The sequence below is a fragment of the Lissotriton vulgaris genome, chromosome 10, assembly GCF_964263255.1.
Source record: "Lissotriton vulgaris chromosome 10, aLisVul1.2, whole genome shotgun sequence".
Lineage (NCBI taxonomy): Eukaryota > Metazoa > Chordata > Amphibia > Caudata > Salamandridae > Lissotriton > Lissotriton vulgaris.
Window position 1 is genome coordinate 550,314,689 of NC_141698.1, and position 23,372 is coordinate 550,338,060.

Below are 23,372 nucleotides of genomic sequence, written 5' to 3' on the forward strand. Positions count from 1 at the left end.
CTATTCCGTGGGGGAGTCGGAAAATGTTGGCAGACTTAGGGTTTGTACTCGTAGTTGCTTCACAACAACGCTCAATGACACGGGGTGTTGCAATACTTGCTAAACCTGCCACTCAGACTACCGGTCATTATTTAGCCGATAAGCTGGGGCCGTGGGTAATTGCTGAAGTAGTCTTGGGGAGTACAAAATTTACACTATGTACCATTTATGGGTCTAACCTTGATGAATCGCTAGTTCTGGAAGAATAAACAATGAACTTGCATCATGGTCGGACCCTTTGGTATTGTGTGGAGACTTCAATAGTAATCTGGTTAAGAAAGAATTACAAGGTGGGACACAAGGATATGCGGGTCGGAAACCTAGAGTTTTTAAAGCATTATATAATATGTTAAAAGACCATGGATTATCAGATGTTTGGGATAGTCTTCATCCATCAGTGCCTGGGTACATGTTCTACTCTTTCCCTCACCAGAACCTGGTACATCTTTTATTTTTTTTTATCTTCTGCATTTCTTATGGGGGCACAGGTGCCTTTATTCCCTAGGATCACTTCTGATCATGCTCTAATAGCTGTAGAAATTCCTGCACTCTCTGTAGGTTATTCCCCAAGAACTTTTACATTTGAGAGGAAATTACTTTTTGATAACAGCTTTAAAGAGCATATGCGGAGATGGATTAAGGATTTCTTTAATCACAACAGACAATCAGTTCACGTAGCAGTTCTTTGGTATACTTTTAAAGCCTGTTTTAGAGGGAAAGTATTGAGTTTTGGTATACATTATCAAAAGACAGCTAAAATAGAATTACCGGAACTATACTCTAAATTAAGAGTGGCTGAGGAAAAACTGTCACAGGCAATTTCACAAGGCAAAGATATTGCAGATCTGATAATCATTGCAGTGAAATGTTGGGCAAATATCAATACTCTTTGGAATAAGGAAAATGCTAGGAGGTATTTGATTTATAAAAGGGAGTGCCATGAATATGGTGAGGCGGTTGGTCGTTGCTTAGCGCTACAGTTACGGATGAAGGAAGCTTCCCAGAGAATTGTTAGTCTTAGAGATAATGCAGGAGTAATTACTCATGACCCTCGAGGGATTCTTGCAATCTTGCATCAGTTTTACACAGATCTATACACCAAGCAGAAGTCACACAAACTAAATGCGTTTTCTATTGTAGGGGATTTAATGCAGGTGGATCGGGAGGAGGCGGAGGTTTTAGAAAGTTTAATTACAATGGAGGAGTTAGAGATGGTTATTAACAATTTGCCGACCGGAAAAGCTGCTGGCCCGGATAAGCTCCCAGGGGAGGTTTATAGGGTCTTTTTTCATGATATTAATACGGAGATGTTGGCTACTATTCGAGCTGCACAAAATGGGCATGCACCTAAGTCATGAGATGAGGCCACTATTGTGGCTTTTAAGAAGAAGGGGAAACCACCAGAAATGCTGGGATCTTACCAACCGTTTTTATTGGTCAATTGTGACGGGAAAGTTTACGCTAAAACATTGGCAAATCGGTTGGCAAAAGTTATTGCTCGGTTACTTTCCCTGCACCGGCATTGCTTCATCCTTGGTCGAGGGACCATGTGAATATGGTGAGGCTCCATGTGAACAAAGTTGTGACTTTATTAGATATTGCCCAGGCCGGAGGGGGAGATTTGGGGTTAAAATTGCTAGACACTGAGAAAGCGTTCGATTGCGTTGCCTGGGATTATCTGTGGAACATCATGGATCGGGCGGGATTTGGATATGGGTTTATTCAGGCTTTACAAGTCTTATATAAGGCACCGGTCGCTAGGATATATGCAATGGGTATAGTGTCAGAAACGGTTAAAATAATTAGAGGAACCCAGCAAGGGTGCCCCTGCTGCCCTCTGCTATTTGCTCTCTATATCAATCCTTTTGTTAAGATGTTGGGGAAAAGTCCCCTAATTAAACCGTTTATTGTCCATGAGATTTCGTATTCTGTCTTCGCTTATATGGATGATATTGCTATTACTATGGCAGATCCCGCCGCAGCTATTGTAGAGGTGGATCGTTTAGTGCAAGAATTTGGCCAGATATCAGGCTATAAGCTTAATATATCAAAAACGCAAAGATTATGTACAAACAACATTATACCTGATAATCTAAGAGCTGTTAACGAAGTGATATACTTAGGGATTAAAATTCGGGTATCTATGAAAGAGCTAGTGGAAGTCAATTGGGTGGATATAACGACTAGGATTAAAGAATCCTTAGAAAGATGAGGGCGACTTCATCTTACGCTGGTGGGCAGAGGTAACATCTTAAAAATGAATATACTTCCCAGGGTTTTATATTTTTTTAGATCTGTTCCATTAGAGTTGGTCCAGGCTGAACTTCAACAATTACAATCCCTCTGTGCTAAATTTCTTTGGGTTCCGGGTAAACCTAGATGTGCCACACGGTTTATGACTCTACCTAGGGAAAGGGGTGGCTGGTCGATTTTACATTTAATTACTATGTATGTTTCTTGTCTAAAATGCGGATATTACTGACTGGAGAAGAGGGTAGTAATATAGCAGAAGCTCCGTAAATTTTTCAAATGTTGCTTGGGGCGGAGGTTAATAACTGTTTGTTTAAAGAAGTTGATGGCAGCTCTTACAAGTGGACACATTTCAAAGTAATTGATGCCGTCTTTAAAGTGTGGAAAGCTATTCAGACAAAACTCTCCCTTGAGGGGATAACATATTACACACCAACAAATGCCTCAAAGATTCGTCCATCTATTTTTTGAGACTATGTAGCTAGAAGTTGGAGAAGTAAGGGTATTTTACAAATTGGTGATTTTTATGAGGCTGGGGGGCTCTTCCCTACGTTCTTGCATTCTGCAAGACAATATCATTTACCCAGGATGCAGTTTTTTAAGTTTCTTCAAATTCTGGATTTTTTGGGTAGGAAAAACTTAGCGCCTGCACCGCACTCATTAATTGAAGCCATTAGGCGACAGGAGAAAATAGGGGCTCTTTATAAAATTATTTTATTCTCGAGGACAGACGATTTGGAGAAACATAATGCTAAATGGGCTAATATTTTGAGAGAATACAAACTATCTTTAGAGAAAGCTATTATAATGTCAATGGACCCCTTCTATCAGCAAATTTAAAGACTCAATTTTTTTACACGGTTTTTAATTTATATTATACGCCCGCAAAGATGTTGAAATGGGGGGCAGGCAGGATGGTAAATGTTTTCGTTGTGGGAGTGATAATGCTGATAGTTTGCATTTTTTTTATTCTTGCGGCAAGTTGCTTTGTTACATTACTGGTATTGAAAAGTTTTTTCAGAGATTACTGGGATGCCAATTAAAATTACTGCTGCTATGATGTTAGTAGGAATTGGTCAGGATTTAGAGCCTGGAAAGCCCATGTTTAACCATTGTTACCTACTGTTTATGGCTATGGCAGTTGCTCGTCTCTGTATCACTGCCTCTTGGCTTCAGTCTAAGGCCCCCTGTTTTGAAAGGTGGCGATCCAGAATGTATAATGTATTTAATTTAGAATTTAGTTTGTACTCAGCAAAAGGCTCAAGGAAACAAAAGACTGGTATTTATATTTGGGGAGGGGGGTTTCTCTGAGCATATGAATGTTTGAAGTATGATGTAATATGCTGATACTGTGGAACAATAATAAAAATTAAAAAAAGATTTAGCAAGGTTGCATTGATGGATCTCCCTGTAAGATCCTTACATGGTCCCACACCGTGGAATAGAAGAACAATATAACCACGGTCCATCTGTAAAAATGCATTTTTGAAATTGTAATTCTTGAGATAATGTCATTTTTATCTGGGGAGGGTCTAATTTTTAAGGACCAGGACATGTATCTTAGTCGAAGATGCCAGATAATATAAATATGGCCGCTACTGGATAGCTAGTGAAAGTCTTTGAAACCTCAAAGAAAACCCAAGATTAAATGCTTTCAAGATCAATGATTCCCAGGTGAACAGAAGCTATATTTTAGAGACGAAGGAATGGTGGACATTCCCACAATGCCAACGTATTTGTCAACATTGCTACCCATGGGATATTTGAAATTACAAGTTGGAAGCAGTTGTGCCAAAAGTAGCTCCTCTGCGAGGACCTTTGCTTCTGATAACATGAATTATTAAGATCAATGATTTTGAACTACGTCCTAGAACCAAACAATCAGAATGAAAATCTTTTTCATCAATGGTTTCACAGCAAGTTGCAAAGGAAGATCTATCACCTGGAAATCCAACACACCCAGATAGTTCAACACACAACAAAACCAGATAGCTCAACACACAACAAACATTCGAATGTGGATTGTTCTAAAACAAAGGGTTTTCATTCTCTGGATAATAATATGTATCTAGAGGTTCTGCAGGATTATTTACTGTATTTTCTATTTCATAGGAAAGGCAATACTTTCGGGGCTACTGTAGATATTTTGCAAATAAAGATCGAGTGATATTTTCATAGAATGCTCACATAATATGTATCATGGAAGTTACATCTTTAGAATGTAGAATTTCAATTGCATCGAAAGCATCCATTGCATAACGTAGAGGTTATGCTCCTACCATGCATAAAGGAGACACTTCGGGGTACACATAATGTTAACCTAATTTGGGGAGAGTTGAAGTCAGTTCCTAATTACTTGATGATAATCTTATCAACCAGCAAACTGCATCACAGCAAGCCAAAAAAGCAACTTGGGAAAAGTTATTCTTATGAGAAGATAATTTGTGATGAGGAGAGGCTAGAAATGTTGATAGTCCAGTGAGTTAGTTACTCATCTTGTGTGAACTTAACCAGCAAGAACAAACTCATGTATGCTATTGTATTATCAACGTTCAGTACAAATCTTATCACGTAAATAATTACAGAGAAATACACTTTTCACTCTCTGGGATGCCTATTCTTCAAAATGTTGCCATTAGTTAAATAAGACAGAGCAGACAAATATGAAAGGAGAAATGGGATCTCCATTCTGCATATTAGAACTAGCATGTTCTTAGAAGAGGCGTGGAAACTTGGGCTCTAGGTAAAGCTTCACTAACGGAAGTACACAATCATGGATGCAATCTCAAATAAGGCATAAAATGGGGACATCAGATACATGTAATAATCAACCTGCATAGGTAGTTTGGGGACCCTGGATCTTATTTAAAAAAAAAATGGGTGAACAAGAGATAAAGAAGCGATAGACATTTGGAATAGCACATCATTTATCGAGACAACAGTAAACAAAAGTGATTCAAACAAGATGTTGAAACAGAGAGGGAAATTTTTGGGGACAAATGCTAAAAGACCCTAAACCAGAAGAGAGATTTGGTAATGCAGAACAGTTAATAGATTGTGTTTGCATATTTGTTCCTAACACCCAGTCATGGGGGAGAGAGTGTGATGTCCCCACATCGTGGCGAGTGCTGTTCAAGTGGGATTGAAATAAGAATCTTAGGATGCAATGGGCATGTAGACCTAACTCCGTACTTATCCCTTGTTGGCCTCTCAACGTTTGAATGCTTCTGTAAATATATTTTCATTCATTCTACTGGTAATGCCCACCAGGAAAACCTGTACTGGTACCTAACTCTCACTTTCTGAAATAGAGTTGCGCTACTTGGAAGCGCTGTTCGTTTAGCACCTTTGTAAAATTCTAAAGCCCCAGTTCAGAAATGAAAGATTAAAATTCAGAACATCTATATCCTCCTTAATACTGGTCCAGATAGTTTACTTTAGATCTCTAAAGCCGCATTTCATGGTCAGCAGACTGTCTGGTTAAGGTGGATGCAAACCATTTACAAATTATACCAAGTGGGTTTCCTGGTGGAACCAGATCACCGAGATTCAAAGATAACAGATTTCGGTAATCAAGAGCCAACCCTCCATGGCATTGCATGGATTTTATATACCATACAATCTGAAATGCTTAAGGACTGCACTTGGTGACATGCTGCCTGTCATGGGAATGGAGAATAATGATATATAATATTGCAAGTTTGGGATTTAACAAACTTCCAACACAAATGAGACTCTTGCTTACGAAAATTGAGCTAGCCTTTCGCAAAAGCTATTACTTCCAACAACTAGATTGCTCAAAGAGTAAAATGTAATTTCAAACAATATGATTATTTACTTTGTTCTGTTTGCGAGAATGTTCACAGAGTGGGAATTACTTTGCATAATCGCTACACATGGCCAAGGAATGGCAAAGATAACTCGACTGAGCACACACCAACCTGATTTCTGCTGCCGGAGAACTGGTCTTTACTTATATGTACACGAGTGGATCTTGCCTTCGCAGACAGCAATAGTGGAAACAAAAGTAAAGAAAATGGAATGTGCAAAGCCAGAAAACCACAATCATCATCCAAGCCAGGGATCACAATGCAAGCAGCAAAAGCGAAAGCAACCAGTTAAAAAAGTTAAGACAGTGTGATATCAGTTGGGATAAAGAGGTAGTTAGTCAGATTGACTTGGACGTGAAGCCTCGCCTGTCCGCTAGTTTCCCTGTAGCACAGAGTCACCCTGTTCATTCCTTCATCAGCTTTCACCCTCAGAATCATTCTCTTCCACATGTAATAAAGACATTCCACTTTCAAATGAATCAAGCTGGTGAGTTCCCTCATAAGTCCAGTCAAGGAACACCTCGCAAGATGTTCAACACATTAAACTTTCTGAAGACTTATGATTTCTCATTCATTCAATGAGTGGGTAGTAGCCATGTTCCCCCTCAGTATATCCCGCCTCTCACGTGTCAAGTCATGTAGTCTCTTCTTCCACATCCAATAATTAATTTGCTGCCCCCTTTACACTACTAAAGTAAGCACAGAATCTCTCCTTTAGTCCCATCAAAGGCATTCTGTCGCCAGGCACTGCCTCAGTGGACATGCGATTCTCTTTACTCCAAGACCAATGGGTTGATCGACTCTCCCGAGGCAGACTAGCATTCTCCCCTCACAATTTCATAGAAATCGTGGCAGGCCCTTCTCCCAAAACAGACAGCCATCCTTCTTTCCAGGGACTCATATTCTCCCTTTCTCTTTCTTTTAACGGACTGTCTCCTCCCCAAGAGTCTTTCTGTTACTCCAAGGCAACCAGTCTCCTTGAGGTCATATCATAACTTCGATAGCTTTGTTGCTTACTACTATTACGCTACCATATGTCTGCATGCCCTCTCTCCAATTAGAAGGAAGATTAGTGTTATTATAAATACACACTAAGATTAGTTCTTGTAACATGATTTGCTTTTAACAGATGTGTAGATTCCTTCATATTATGGCCAATGTTACCACCACTACCCTCCCCCTGCCCAAAGCCAATACTAACCTGTGAAGGCCAAGAATACAAATCATAAACACAAAAAATAACATTTTTTCAGAAAGATACACCTAATATCTGGGAAAAGGCAAGTAGAATAGATAGCTCCTCGTTCGTGAAAAGCCAAGGCAAGGTTTGGAGATACAAATGTAGACTCAGGAGGATTATTTCACACCTGCGAACCAGTCTGTAAAACACTTTACCTGCTCAACACAACAAAGCTGACAGAAAGGCTTTTTATGACCAAATATGTGCACGGCTCAAGTGTAGCTTTGGCTAGTCCTGCCTGATGATACAGAAAGCTCACTGTTGACCAGGACCCCTCACAAGAGGGAAAAGATTAGGGAAAAAGCCAGACAGGTGCATAGTACATAAAAACTACGTATGGGCTTTTGAGACGTGTTTTTGAAATGCTAAATTAAACAGCGTTGAATGCCTCCACTACCATTGTCCTATGTATGAACTTTGTTTAGCTTAACCTTCTCTTTCAGACAGATTATTGCTATCTCAATTAGGCTTCCTTTATGATTATTGAGGTTATTCTACCACTATTTCAGCCTGATTTAGCAAAATGTGCCTCTATAACTATAAGAAAAGGCATTTTACATTGTGGCTTTAACTCGTTATATTACTGAATAACAGAAAAAGAGACATAACATTGGTATTGCAGGTCAAGCTGTTGGCTTCAAAAGCTCTGATTTAGATTATAGCTCTTGGCTCCTGGGCTAGATGGCTGCGTGCAACACGGGGATTACAAGATCTGTTTTTCTGGTATTCGGTAACTCTCTGGGAAAAATGAAGTGTGACACGAAGCATGGCGATGTGTACAGCAGTGAAGACATTTTCGTTTTTATCATCGGAATGATTACATCACTAAAAGGATATGGACGGCAACAGCATAGTAATCTTCCTGGTTTAAAGGTAAGTACAAATGGTCAGGATGGTGATAAAAAGTTGAAGAATGGTGGATAACAAAACAGCATTTTCCTCAATGTTAAAACACCATCACACATAAGAAAAGGGGAAATTTGAGCCCTTGCAGGCATACAGGTAACATCTTGAATTCTTTAGTCCACCTAATAACCTACGATAATCAAAATTAGCTAACTGGTGAGGCAGTCAGTATACCTCAAAGGATGACCAAAGAAGTTGAGGTAAACCATACTTTGTTCATTATGATCAGTCCAGACAGAAGGCTACCCACCTAGCTTAATGGAGAACACACCTAACTGGGGAAAGGCTTAACCACTGGAAACTAAGTGCTAAAGTTGGACAATGTTCTTACAGAAGGATGCAGAATTCTTCCCTTTTACTGGAAAGGAGGCCTGTTACCTTAGGGAAGCAGGTGTATTCCCCTTTGTCCAAGAAGCAAGCCTGATGGGTTCAGGTTTTGGTTACTGGAATGAAAGTACTTGAACCAGAGAAGTTGGATGTAAGGAATGTGGGAACCACTTCGTCCAATCCAACATCAGACTGATCCTCAGGAATCTGGGTCCCCGGATCATCAAAGATATGAAGTGCTCAAGCAGGGGGATTTGTGGGCCGCAAAGGGATCAATAGCTGGATCGTAAAGGCCTGGAGGCCTGGAAGATGGGGTTGGGAAAGCCTAACAGAGGTTCGATTCTATGGGAGAGTGGGGGTACCTGATAAGGTTGTCAACATCTCCTTTGTGGACTCCTTGATTAAGTCCATTATAGTCCATAGAAAGGCCAAGCTGGAAAGGATCTTAAAAACCATGGCCAGATTGGGCACACCTGATCAAAAGTGAAGAATTATATTTTTAATGTGACTGACATCCTTTTAATACTATGAGCTCAACTGTTACTTTTAAGCTGAGTTGAGCATCATGTAGACAAAGGGTACACAGCGGTTTAATGATGCTCTGAGCATCTCGGGTGCTGACTGAGGCATCAGTAATGTGTTCATATTAGGTGTGTGTGTGGGAGTGGCTGAGTCTCTGGAAAGAACCAGATACTCCTTTGCCAGTTTCACCAAGGGAGACCCAATTTCAATGGGGACAATGGAGAAACGAATTCAACATTATTTGACAAACCGCTAGAGGGACTAACGTGAGGAGGACTGGAAAAGAAACTGTTGTGCGCTGTCTTGGGCTAGAGGGCATGGAGTGAATGAAAACCTATCAGAAGAAGAACAAGGAGCTCAGGAGTACAAGTTTGAACAGACGCAACCTCTCCATTAGGACAGAGGAGCGTCATACCACTCATTAAAATGCTGCAAATTTGAAAAATACAATGGTATTAACATTCATTTATCATTTTATTTTTCACTGCTCCCAGCAAGAGCGATTGTCAAGGTGGGGCCATTGCTGCTGATTGGTAGCAGCAGGGAGGAGTGGTGGGCACTTCAGTTTAAAGTGTGCATGCCACTTTGGCCCGCTGTCCTGCAACGGCCAACCTGACATGCACACTTCAAACCTCTGCAACCCAAGCAGACAGCTGGGTGGAGAGTAAGCACAGGCCCCCAGTGCCTGAGGGAAGGTCGAGCCAGCCTTCACCAACCAATACTGGCGCTTCTCTCATGCTGTTTAGCATTATCAGCAGCATGAAAGCAGTGTCTGAAGTGGTTAAGGTTGTTGGCTCTGAAAAAAACCATGTGCTCTCTAATGGACTGAAGAACACCAAGGAGGACAAGAGGAGGCGAGCCAATAGGTAAGTACATATTTCCTTTTTAATGTTATGACCCACTGACAGGCACTGTGAAAAACTCACACTGCCTTCAGCCTTAACTCCAGAGCTCTCAGTCGTGCTCCATTATAAACACTGTTTATAACAAGCCATGATTGAGAGCTTTGGCATTGACACTAAAGGCATTCTCATATCCCACAGTGCCTGTCAGTGGGTCAAAATGAGTGATTTCTGTTCTCCACCACTTACGCCTTCTTTCAGTGCCACTGGTTTGAAGTATGTATTATAAGATTAGATGTCTATCATAGCTTCAAAGTGAGAGTATGATTTTCTCTGCACAGTGTTTATAGTAGATGACTGTGATGTCTTGTGATCAGATGGAGTTGACGAGTGGTGCTGTGTATATGTTGAAAAGAGTGGGGATGAGGGATACCTGTGGGCACCGCATTTTAGCTTCTTGGTCTCTGATGTGAAGTGTGGCAGCCTGTCCCTTTGGGTTCTTCCCCTGAGTAAGGAACAGATCCATTTGAGAGCATATCTTTGTTTGCAAATCTTGTACTCTTCAGATGAGGTTGTTGTGGGAGACAATGTCGAAGACCCCACAGGAGTCGAGCAGGATGAGGGCCATTGTTGCTTCTCTGTCCAGGATGTTTCAAATGTCATCAGTGGCCTCGATGAGTGCTGTGGTTTTTCTGAATTCTGATTGTGTGTTGTCTAGAAGATGATGAATTTAGAAGTGGGTTGTGAGTTGCTTGTTAATGGTCTTGTCAATCACTTTGGCTGGATAGGGGAGAAAGGAGTTGGGCCGGAAGTTGTTGAGTTGATTCGGGTCAGTAGTGGGTTCTGAGGAGGGCGTTGATTTCTAAATGTTTCCATTCATCAGGGAAAGTGGCGGACGTGATGGAGGTTTGGATGATGTGGGTCAGGGTGGTGCTGCTTGAGTATGTTCCCAGGTTGTAGATGTGATGGGGCATGGGTCTGTTGGGGCCCCTGAGTAGATAGTCTACATGACTGCCGCTGCGTCGTTTCTGGTAAGGGTTGTCCATGCGGTCAGGTGCCCATCTTGGTTTGGTGGTGGATAGGTTAGCAGTGAGTTCTCTCGGGTTGGGTTAGTGTGCAAAACTGCTGGAGATGTTTATGGTTTTGCTGTGGAAGTAGGTGGATAGGTTGTCACAGAGTTGTTGGGAGGAAGCAATGTTGTTGACAGTAGCTGAGGGCGAGAGGAAATCCTTGAGGTTCGTGAAGATCTTGCAGACGCTGGAGCTTACTTTGATGCAGTCCACTAGTGCTTTTTTTCTTGCAGACTAATTTGCTGGTGATAGCATCTGAATGCAGTCTTGTAGGTAGTTCTGTCGGTGGTGTTGTGGCTGGCTCTCCATTTCCTTTCTAGCTGCTTACAGTATTGCTTGGTGTCTCCAAAGTCTTCTGAATACAGCTAGCCTGCTTATTTGATCTACTATGCTTGTTGGGTTTGATAAGTTCAAGGACATCCGCGTAGTTCTTAGTCCAATAGTTGATGTCCTTGTCAAAGATGTCTGTGTGGTTAAGCAGATCAGTACTGAGAGCGCTGAGCCAGTTTGCTTTTGTGATTTAGCCCCAGCTGTGGCTTGGAGTGCTGAACCTGGTAGTGGTGTTGACTTAAGGTGTGTTGATTTGGAAGTGGATGATGGAGTGGTCAGTCCATGTGAGCCGGGTGGTGGAGCCAGTGATGAGGTTGGTAGTGTTGGCTTGTGGTCTGGGTGGTCGGTAGGCTAGGGTTCCGTTCAGGGTGAATTTTTCTGAGATTTGCAGCTTGTCAGGTGTCCACATGAATGGGGTGGTATTCTCTGTGGATGTTCTGCATTTGATGGATTCCTTGTAGATGACTGTGAGCCCTCCACCTGACTTGAAAAGGCGATCCAGTTGAGCGATCTTGTAGCCCGCTGGGACTGCCATAGCAAAGTTAGGACCCAATGAAGGGGTGAACCAGGTCTCTGTGATGAAGAGGATATTAGTATGTCGCTGCTCAGAAGGTCCTATATTTCGGCTTTGTGCTTGCTGAGTGATCATGAGTTGAGAAGCATGCATGCAAGTGGGTGTTGACATGAGCGTTTGCTGGGGCGTGTTGTGCAGGGTGGGAGAGTAGGCATTGGTCATGTCTATGTGTGTTGGGAGGGGGTGAAGAGGACGTTGTTAGTATTTGCATGGGGGTGTAGGTGGGTGGCTGCTGGAGAACCGGCAGTGGGTATAGTTGAAAGCTCCTTCTGTAGTATGAGGTACAGCGTGGCAAAAGTTGGGGGAACAGTGTGCAGGCTCTAGCGACCTAAGGAGTGCTGCAGAGTATTGCTGGGCGGTGATCGAACCATGGTTCCTAGTGCTGGGCGCAGGCGGTCAAGGCTTGAACAGGCACAGACCGACTTGTCTTTGGCGTGCCTTCAATGGGCCAGCACACGTCTGCTGCATATCCGTGTTGCAGCTGTCCTTAAGAAGGCCCTGGGAGGGGGAGGAGTCCAGGGTGCCATGATGTCATTTCTTGTGCTGCTGGGTGATGGGAAATTAAGTCCTATTTCTTGGTTTTTTCTTTGAAAGGCAATTAATGTCACTTCCTGTTGGGGTGGGCGATGGGTGATCCAGTGACATCACTTTCTGTGCTAATGGGTGGTGGGAAATGAAGTCCTCTTGCTTGGCTCCTCCTTCTAAAAGTTGTTTTGGCAGGAAAAATAGTAATGTCCCTTCCTGACTAGTTGGATGATGGGAAATTCAGTGATGTAACTTCCTGTGAAGGTAGATGATAGGAGATCCAGTGGTGTCACTTACTTCCTGTGCTGAGGAGTGGTGGGAAATGAAGTCCTCTTGCTAGGCTTCTTCTTTTAAAGACAGATTTGGTGAGTAAACCAGTAATGTCACTTCCTGCCCAGATGGATGATGAAAAATTCAGTGATGTCCATTCCCGTGCAGGTGGATGAAGAGAGATCCAATGATGTTACTTCCTGTGCTGTTGAATGGTGGGAAATTAAATCTGTGTGGAGAATGACTTATTTGCTTCATGGGCACGAGTCACGACAAGAGCGTTGAGATACACATGGGGGCGTGGCTAGCCAGCCAGCATGGCAGAAGCGAGTTGCTAGCGCTCCGGCCGATATCCCCCGTTTATCCTGTGAATAATCCTGCTAAGGTGCCATCCGTGCCCAAATTGCACAGGACGGGTGCGGTAAAGCGGAGAGGCGTCTAAGAAGCCGGACAAATTGAGGATTGCTGGGCACTGGATCGGGGTTGTGGCTCGGGAGAGCAGCGAGGCCCAGGAGGGTAAGGCGCGCAGAGGGACACCACGCGTTGACGGCCGTCGCCGACATCAGAAGATACATCCTTGGCGCTGCCTGCTTTGGGCGATTGCTGAGGGAGGAGTGTGAACCCGGTATTACAGTGATTCCGCAGAGGAGTGAACCCCGAACTGGGTACCTGAGCGGAGAGCTGCCGTGACCCGCAGCGCACGGGAGAACCAGACTGATCGAGGTTAATTACGGGGCCCATGCAAGGTGCGGGCCTGCAGCGGTAGTGAGGCTTGTGTGGTGGCAGTCTGGGTGACTGCTCGAGTGGCTTGTCGCTCCGGAGGAAAGGAGCGGCGGGCACCGGAGGAGACGTGACCGCAAAGTGCGGGACTGTACAAGGTGGGAGCACAATGCGGGGGCAATATCGGAGGATCGTTTCCCACCGGGGAAGACAATTGATAGAGTACTGCAGAGCGCGAGACTGGGTGTGCCAGAGCAGTACCGCGGGCAGGGGCCCTCCCCAACGAGGAGGAAGTTTAGGTGAAGGTACGCCTGGTGTGGCACGGAGAAAGTGAAAGCCGGATGTGAGAGGACGAGACGCGACCACTACAGTGGCCTGAGAGCCAGAGACTTGGTGAGGCGGAGGGTGAGGGCACCATTTTAGGGGGCGCGCCATTTTGTGTGGAGGAAAGGCCCAGGTGGAGCGTCCCTGACACACGCAGCAGGCCCAGGAGCACGGGACGAGTCAGGGGGGTGCTCCCCAGAGATTGGCAGTGTGGCACTCACAAGACACTAAGGGATAAAAGGCCTGGAAGGTGCTATACTCACACGGAGCAACAGGGGAACTCAGGGTGACCGCCAGCAGATCGGAGTGTTGCTAGGAGCCGGCCTGTGGAGCTGGGAACAAGGCCCTTACGAAGCGCAGACTGGTGGTAATGGCACGGAGGGGGGGGGGGGTCAGAGCTGTAGCAGGTGATGCTTAAACATGACTGGTGATGGATTAAACCCAGATCAGTTGACTGGGGGTGAGTGTTTGATTTGCTCAAACGCTCCGTCCATCATCCCCTTTTGTTTCGCTTTGTTCGCCCTAAGTTGGCAGGGTATGCTCAGACGTGAGTCCCTTGCTCACTTGGCCACTGGAATCAAGATAGCCTGGCTGATGAGGATTATGAATCCGAAACCGGTCCCAGGATGCTTGTTTCCGGTCCAGGGAAGACATGGCTTGACAGTTCAGTCTGGACTGTTCCCATGAGGCACAGGGTCAGACTGATTTGCATATGGCCATGTCTGAACTGGGGTGGCTGAGTGAGCTAAAGAAAGGTGATGGATTAAACCCAGATCAGTTGACTGGGGGGCGAGTGTTTGATTTGCTCAAACGCTCCGTCCATCATCCCTTTTTGTTTCGCTTTAAACATGACTGTGTGGCACCCGCTAAGGGTGTCCCGGAGAGAAGTGGTGTCCAGTGACCCCATACCCACCTTGAAGATAGACGGACATATATCCTCTGTGGTTGGCGTGATCGCGTCACGCCTGTGCTGACTGCATCAGACAACAATTGTGCACACCACGAGCGGACACAATAATGCAGAAGCCAAAACTGTAAGGGCAGTAGTGCGGCACTATTGGGCCAGTAGGGGGGACTGATGGGATACCCACACTGAGCCCGGAGAGCAGACTACACGTAGTAGCCAGAGGGTTACTCACACAGCAGCTACAGTTGGTGCGGAATAGGCGATCTTCCCCACAGCTGCAAGGACAGGAGACACGCCCATTGAGTGCCGGGCCCCAGAATCAAGTCGTCACTTATAGGGAGGATTGCCGTTTCTATATATTTCTAGCCGAGTGACACAAGGGATTTTTGAATACAAGTGAGCCCAGAGCATCCTGGGGGCCGAGATCAGTGGCCTATTGTAGGGAGGAGCTTCTCCACACAGTGGACTGCCTGCGAATGCCAACGGCACAGCAGCTTGCGATGGGCCGACTGCGGGACACATCGCAAAAGGGACAGGCAGGGGCGGGAAGTCTGGAACCCCCGCAGGCGCGTCAAGGTGGAAATATGGAGCCACAAGCGGTGGCTCTCGCGGCCAAGATGGATTCAGAGCTTGCAGCAGTGGAAAAGATTGGCACCACTCTGGAACATACTAAGGAGTCACTGGAAACGGGAATCGATACGGTCACATCGGATTTCACTCTCTTCCACGCGGATCATCGTAAACTGGCAGAGAAGGTCGCGTGCACGGCCAATCAATCCAAGAGCGTCAGCCTGTCACCCAGAGCCACACTGCCGCACTACAAGACATGATCGACTGTGTTCATGCACTTGAAGACCGAATAGAAGATGCGGAAGGGCGCTCTTGCCGCAACAACATTCGCGTGGTGGGCCTTCCGGAGGGAGAGGAAGGCAGACACCCGGAGCAATACATCGAGCGCCGGGTGCGAGACCTGCTGCCTCAGGGAGCGTTATCACAGCAGTTAGTAGTGGAGAGAGCACATAGAGTGCCAGCAGAGAAGCCCAGACCGGGAGCAAGGCCCAGACCGTTCCTCTTCAAACTCCTCAATTACAGGGATCGGGACGTGGTGCTGCGCAAAACACGGAAGCTGGGTGATCTGAACGTGGGGAGTAGTCGAGTCATGTTCTTCCTGGACTACACTGCAACTGTGCAGCGGCGCAGAAGCAACTACATGGCAGTGAAGCGTCAACTTAGGGAGCTAGAGTTGCCTTTTTTCAAGGCTAAACCCGGCCCGATTGAGAGTGGTCTCGAAAGAAGGGACTCGCTTCTTCGACTCCCCAACTGAAGTGTGGGACTGGTTGGAGGAGTCGGGTCTGTGGACAGGAACGCGACCTTCGGGTTTGGACACTGGTGGCTTGCTGGAGCGGAGACCTCGACGCCGAAGGTGGCGCAGGATATCTCAGTCTGCGAGGCCGGGTCCAGTCGCGCCCAGTCCGAAGAAAATCAGGATGGAACGTCAGGAAGCCTTGGAGGCGGTAGCAACTCTTGGGACTGTGTACAGCAGCGACAGCATGGAGGCCTACATGAGAAGTGCTACAGGAACTAGTGGCTCATCCTCTTCGTCCACTGCAATCTCTGAGGACTTGAACCTACCAGTGGTGACCCCACAGACTGCTGATCAGATTATGTGATATTATGATGCTGTGCTGATCTTAGATGTGGTCGACGTACGCAAGTAGAGACTTCTGTTTTTTCTTATCTCTTCATGCATGTGGTTCAGATACGCTGTGCACTAGGGGTGACATCAGGATCCAGGGAGGTAAATGTGTGACTTCGAGGGTTGGCCTGACAAACACGAGTCAGGCTGTGCTGTGCTTTAGCGTTGCGTTAGCTTGTAGTTACACACAATCCGCCGTGGCCCGTACCAGACACACACGCTATTCTAGATTACTGCACATCTATGCACCTTCCATACTCATCGGAGGACATGGGGGGAGATAGTGCGGATGAGACATCGTCACTGCCCACACCCCACCAGGCACTACACTGGACTAGCTCACGCTCAACTGTTGTTACTGAGGTTTGGACGGATGCCCCATCAGGGACACACCCCAACTGTTATATTGTTTGCAGTTGTTATGTTGTTTTTGTTGCAGCACACCGATACGCTCCCCCCTGATCATGGCACCGGCACGCCGGTGCAACCCCCGCTCTCCAAGATGCGACTGACTAACCAGCTTAGCAATGACGCGTACTAACATCGCGACCTGGAATATAGGCGGTATGCTCAGACCCTAGAGACATTACTCTATCTTTTCCTACCTCCAACGACAATCAGTGAATATTGCCCTTTTGCAGGAAACACACCCAGACGAAGCTTGACAGGCTTTGTAGGCTTTGGAGAGGGCAAATATATGGCACCATCTTTTCAGCGCAGGCACGAGGTACACTGATCTGGGTACGGACGTGCACTCCTTTCATTTGCGAAGAGGTGATAGTGGATTGGGAGGGCAGGAATACCCTAGTGCTTGGGAAATTCAATGGTCTAACGATACTGCTGGGGTCGCTATATGCCCCTAACATAGATCAACCGTCATTTCTAACACAGCTGTCGCAGGTATTGACCCCCTATGCTGGACTCCCTTGGCTACTAGGCGAGGATTTTAATATGGTGCTCAATGTTCACTTGGACATGGGGGTGTGGCCAGCAGCATGCAGGACTAGACGTGTCTCCCGGGAGCTCCCGGCCGACGTCTACATATCCGACAAATTACAAATCACCACTAGGCAAAAATCACCCACGGACTGTCGGGGGACGCCTGGAGAGGGACGAGCGAGCCAAAGTCCGAAACCAAAGCCTCCAGAGTGAGTTCAGCCGAACTTTACACGGCGCCCGTGGTGGAGGAGTAACGGCCGGACAAGATGGCGGCTCGGTGAAAGGTCCGGGACCGAGCAACACATCCCTCTGGGCGCAGGAGATTACCGGTGAGGAGAGAGGCACAAACGGGCACTGACACCAGACGAGTCCGGAGTGCCATACAAGCCCTGGTGCCTACCGGACCGCCCGCCGGGCGCAGAGTCGAAGTACAGCGGAGGCGCGCGGGTGAAGCGACGGCTGCATGGGAGCGGACTGCAGAGGAGCCAGAGTCGGAGGCGCCCTGTGGGACAGCTTCTTCGCCTGGGCCTGAGAGGGACGCCGGGCCACGAGCTGAGTGGACCGGGAGCAGCGGGTCCCGCCGGGACTCGAGACGCCCTTACACAACATGGCGGCCGCAACCCCCGACTGACGACCGGAGGAGAGCCCAGAGGCGCCAGCGGCAAGAGACAGGGTTCCCCTGCCCACACCGGCTACAGCGACGGCCCAGATGAGGTAAACAGGGTGCGGCCAGAGCGGGGGAGACGCGGACGCCGAGAGCCCGGAGGCAGCCCACCTTCACCAACATGGCGGCCGCGACCTCAGCCACACGCGGTGAGTGAGCTGTGCGAGGCCAGGCAGCCCTACACAGCCGAGTGCACGGGAGCCGGCAGTGGGGTGAGAAAGACTTGCAACGTGGGGATACCACCCCCCCCCAACCCCACTCCGCACGCTCTCACCGCCAACCCACGGAGGTGAGCTCACAGGCAGCACCAGAGACAGCCACGCATCGGCGGCCACACGAACACGAGAGAGGCGCCCTCTGACCACGCCGGGGTCACACTATTGAGGCAGACCGCTGGCACTGGGAGGGGAGGCCCTGTGAGGGCGCAGGAGTAGCACAGCGCAAGGTTGGAGCGCCGGGGAACACAGCAATGGCAAAGGGCCTGGTGGTAGGCTGAGACTGCAACCTGCGCCAGAGCAGCCGGGGGCATCCATAGGAATATCTCTAGACGTGCCACTACATAGAGTGGGGCCGCCACAGCTACATTTGAGGGGCGACGTCGCACACCGCATAGAGCAGCTCCACGGCGTGGTGGGACAGGCAGCGCAGATGGTCACTAGGAGACACACAGCCGGAATAGCCACTACCAGATAGACGGGGAGGGAAAGGGTGCGCCAAACCGGCACACCATCCTGGACGGTCATACAGAGGTACTAACGGTGGGGCTGCTCCGTGACGGATTGGTTCAGGAGATCTGACATACGGTAGGCAGTGCCCGGCTACACTAGATCCCTGTTGGGCACACTACGAGGAGGCAGCCAAAACCAATCTACCTACATCCTTCATCGCTGGGCCCACCACTGAATCAGTGAAGATGGGGAAGAGGGACCCCCCACCAAAGCATCCCAAACAAGGCACTCTGGAACTCTTTGCGGCGCCAAGACCTTCCAAAGACAGCACAGGCCAGGCAGCGGAGGGGGCCACTGACACGGATAGGTTACTTGCAGCAATCCAGGTGTCGAGATCGGACATACAGGAATCCCGATCAGCGTTGGAGGGCAAAATTGGGGAAGTGGGCGCGGAGGTCACACTCCTGCGCCAAGATTTCAAGAACCTCTCCGCCAGAGTGACCGAGACTGAAACGCGCATTGGAGAGGCTGAGGACTCGATAACGACACTTCGAAGAGAAATGGCGGAGCTTCAGGCGTCACATAGACAGCTACTCTGGAAGGTGGATGACGCCGAAAACAGGGCAAGACGAAACAACCTCCGATTCGTAGGATTTAGAGAGGGAATCGAGGGGACCAATATGACGTAATTCCTGCACAAGTGGCTCACGGACACTTTCCCAGGAGCCCGTTTCTCCTCATGCTTTGTGATCGAAAGAGCGCACAGGGCGCTCCTTGCGAAACCTCCGGAGGGCGCAAGACCCAGGCCAGTAATCACGCGCTTCCTAAACTTCGCTGACAGAGACTTAATATTGCGGGAAGTGAGGAAGATGGGCGAAATCCGAGTGGAGAACACCAACATAATGATCTTTCCGGACTATAGTCAAGAGGTCCAGAAGCAGCGGCGCTCCTTTGACTCGGTGAAAGTCAAATTGAGATCATTGAACATTACGTATATGTTGCTCTTCCCGGCAAAACTCAAAGTCATCTACAAGGATAAGGCGCACTTCTTCAGCCATCCGGAGGATGCATGGCAATGGCTGGAAGAGAGACCGATCTTCAATGGTCGGGAAACGGCAGGGAGAGAGGAGCTGGTAAGGGCAGCACAGGAAAAGGCGCGGTGGGGTTCGCCAAAACAGCAGAGGAGGAGATCCAGGAGACTATACTCGAGATACACAGGAACCCCATACCGTTCACGCACATCAGCAGGATCCAGGAGAGGTAGATCTGAATCACCGGGGACGTCGAGAACGGCACACATGCCACAGGAGGGGTCACGAGACCAGGCTTGTTCGGAAGGAGAAGGGGAACACCTCAGGGACTCGGATGTGGAGGACGAGGTGTAAGACAGTGACCAGAGCTCCTTACACCCACTGGAAACAGAGATCCAGCAGTTGGAACAGGACGTATCCGACAAGAACTGCAGCACAGTACCGACAACACAAGACTCACACTCGTGAACCTGGAAGAAGTGGATGATTTGATTGTCGGCCGGGACACGGACATGACACGCAAGTGGCCACCACCCTTTTAGTTGTTGTTTCTTTTTCTTTCGTTAAACCTTTTTGTGTTTTCAGGTGAAGTTTACTTGTTAGTTTAATAGTTTTTTCACAGTCTTGACACGAGCTCAGGAGTGGTGCATACCCTTGGCGGGGGTACAAGCCCGACAGGGGGGATACACCACAGGTTAATATAGGCGGCTCTTGAGGGTCATAATTCTATAGAGGGGGGAGTGGGGGGGTGACAGACCGACTTCTACTGACAGCTTGAACCTTGATGGGGACGAGTCTGGAGGGGAAGAGAGGTGGGGCGGGGGGCGGGAGAGGGCACTGGGGAGTTTCAACAAGTTGGGGTAGTTGGGGGGGGAGTTGGACGTGGGAACGCACAATGAGACATAGTCAGAAGAATAAGAGTCAACGTTGTCACACACAGCCGCTATGGTCTCCTACTGACCTCCAGAAGAACTACACAGTATGGCAGGTACACTAACAACCACAGAAAGAATACACAAGGGGATCTCCATTTTGACTTGGAATGTTAATGGATTGGGGTCCAAAATAAAGAGGGGATTGGTGAATTCATACATAAAGAGGACCGCCCCGGACCTCATCCTTCTGCAGGAAACTCACCTTAGGGCGGGAAAATGTACATTCATAGCGAGGGGGAGATACAAAGTCTTGAATCACGCTGGCTACATGTCGGGCGCCAGGGGAGTCGCAATACTAATTAACAAAATGCACCCCTTTACCGTAACACGCACATGGAGCGATCCACAGGGTACATATGTGGGAGTACAGGGATCGTGGAACAGAATACGCATTACAGTTATCTCAGTATATGCCCCGCCAAAACTCCAACCACGCACGTTCAGAGAGGTAGCGTCCATCCTACTGGAAACGGCAGACATGATGCAAATAGTGGGGGGGGACTTCAATGACGTCATGTCGGAGGAATTGGATCGTTCGGGAGCAACGCGCAGAGGGGGGACACAAACAGCCCTTGCGAAATTCGTGGCAGACATGGGACTCACTGACGCGTGGCGATGGCGACACCCGACGCAGGAGACGTTCTCCTTTTACTCAGGGGCCCATAAAACATTCTCCAGGCTGGACTATATTTTTGTTGCAAGGCAGTACCTGTCGGAGGGAGATGAGTTCACGTACAAGGCAAGGGGAATATCAGATCACTCACCCCTATATGCGATATTAGGGAAGAACACGGAAAGTCGAGAGACGGAATGGCGCTTGGCGGCCTGGGATATTCAAACCCCTGAGATAGTACGGGGTCTGAGGGCAGACATAAAAGTATACGTAGCGGAGAACAAGGGTTCAGTGGACTCCAACATTATCTTCTGGGAGGCCATGAAGCCTGTGTTGAGAGATAGACTTAGAGGGAGACTGAGAGACGAGCGACGCAAACAGCACAGGGAGGCAACAGCGTTAGAACTTGAAATCCTGACCCTAGAAAGGCACTACCTTGTAAACCAAGAGGAAGGTATACTACGGCAGTTGCATGACAAACAAAGGGAGTATAGGGAATTGGTCTCTAATGAGGCAAAGACGCAAGCGCTAGCGACGTTACACCGCCTATATGATGTAGGCGACAAGTCAGGCAAGCTCCTGGCATGGCTTAGCAGGAAAGAACGAGCTGCAAGGTGGGTGGAAAGAATCAGGAAGGATGGGGGAGGCCTGGAAACTACCGACAGGGGCATAGCAGAAGCCTTCGCATTTCACTATGAGAACTTCTATAGAGGCAGAGACCTCGGGTCAGTAGACGAGGCCTTACAATATATGGAAAATGTGGACATCCCAGTATTAGATGAAGAACTCAGCACCCCACTAGAGGCGGGAAACACACTGGAGGAGATCTCCACAGCCATCAATAAATTAAAAACGGGGAAAACACCAGGGCCCAACGGGTTCCCGGCAGAATTCTTTAAAAAGACGGCCGACCTATTGACGCCTCACCTATTGGCTCTATATGTTGAAGCCTACGAGCTAGGGAGACTCCCACGAGAGCTAGCATTAGCAACCATAGTGCCGATATACAAACAGGGCAAGCCGGAGGAGGATTGTGCCTCGTACCGCCCCATCTCACTCCTGAATATGGAGGTGAAAGTACTGGCCACAATTCTAGCGGCGCGCCTACCGACAGTAGTTCCAGACCTTATACACACAGACCAATCCGGGTTTTTGCCGGACAGAGCGACAAAGCTCAACCTCCGACGGACACACAACTGGCTTCAAGAAATACAAGGTAGAACGGAGCCGCACTGGTTCCTGTCCTTGGACGCTGAAAAAGCGTTCGACGCGGTACATTGGCCTTTTCTCATGGCAGTGTTGCGGCGGTTTGGTTTTGGTCCACACTTTCAGAAATGGATAGGGCTGCTATACGCTGCACCGAAGGCGCGGATACGAGTGAATGGGTGCTTATCACGCGAATACCGTGTGGAGAGGGGCACCAGACAAGGATGCCCGCTGTCCCCTCTACTCTTCACTCTCACCATAGAAATACTGGCGGCCAAAATTCGACAGAACCCAGAGATCCATGGCTTCACGTGTACTGAGTCAGGGGATACTCAGGAAAAAGTTTCATTATATGCCGACGATGTACTGTTGTATATTACAAACCCCGAGGTCTCCGTAGGGACGTTGTTCAGAGAGTTAGAGGGCTTTGGGGCAATGGCAGGCCACACCATCAACTGGCATAAATCAGTATTGTATACGCCGAGGGGAGCAGTGCAGGGAGTAGCGTTGCCAGACCGTCTACTCACCACCTCGGAGGGGTTCCAGTACCTCGGGATCTATGTCACTCTGGACAAAAAGCTCTCGTTCCAGAGAAATGTGGAACGAATAATGAAAGAGGCAGTAGAAGACATGACGAGATGGAGACAGTTGCCGCTCACCCTACTGGGAAGGGTGGCGATGTATAAGATGATTACCCTGCCCAAATTCCTCTACACACTTCAAAATGAGTACTATCCGCTCCCGGCTAACACTATCACCAGAATCCACGCAGACCTACGATCCTTCCTATGGCTAGGCAAACAACCACGCATTGCGCTCCAAACACTCCAACAACATCAATATAGTGGAGGGATTTCATTACCGAACCTGGAGGCATACTATTGGGCGGAACACCTGACCCCCATTAATGACTGGTTACACGCCCCAGCAGACCACCCGACATA

The 23,372-nt window shown here is 47.9% G+C and overlaps 1 protein-coding gene across 2 annotated transcripts in view; it reads right to left on the bottom strand.

The window, feature by feature from the left end:
• IFT38 (intraflagellar transport 38) overlaps window positions 1–23,372 on the bottom strand; it is a 963,458-nt gene that overhangs the window by 14,917 nt on the left and 925,169 nt on the right. Inside the window, exon 12 of one of the 2 annotated variants that reach the window (XM_086941403.1) lies at window positions 6,231–6,287. The exons of the other annotated variant lie outside the window; for it this stretch is intronic. Within the exon in view, the coding sequence (XP_086797529.1) occupies window positions 6,231–6,287 (57 nt within the window). The remainder of the gene's footprint in view (window positions 1–6,230; window positions 6,288–23,372) is intronic. 2 annotated transcript variants of the gene reach the window in all.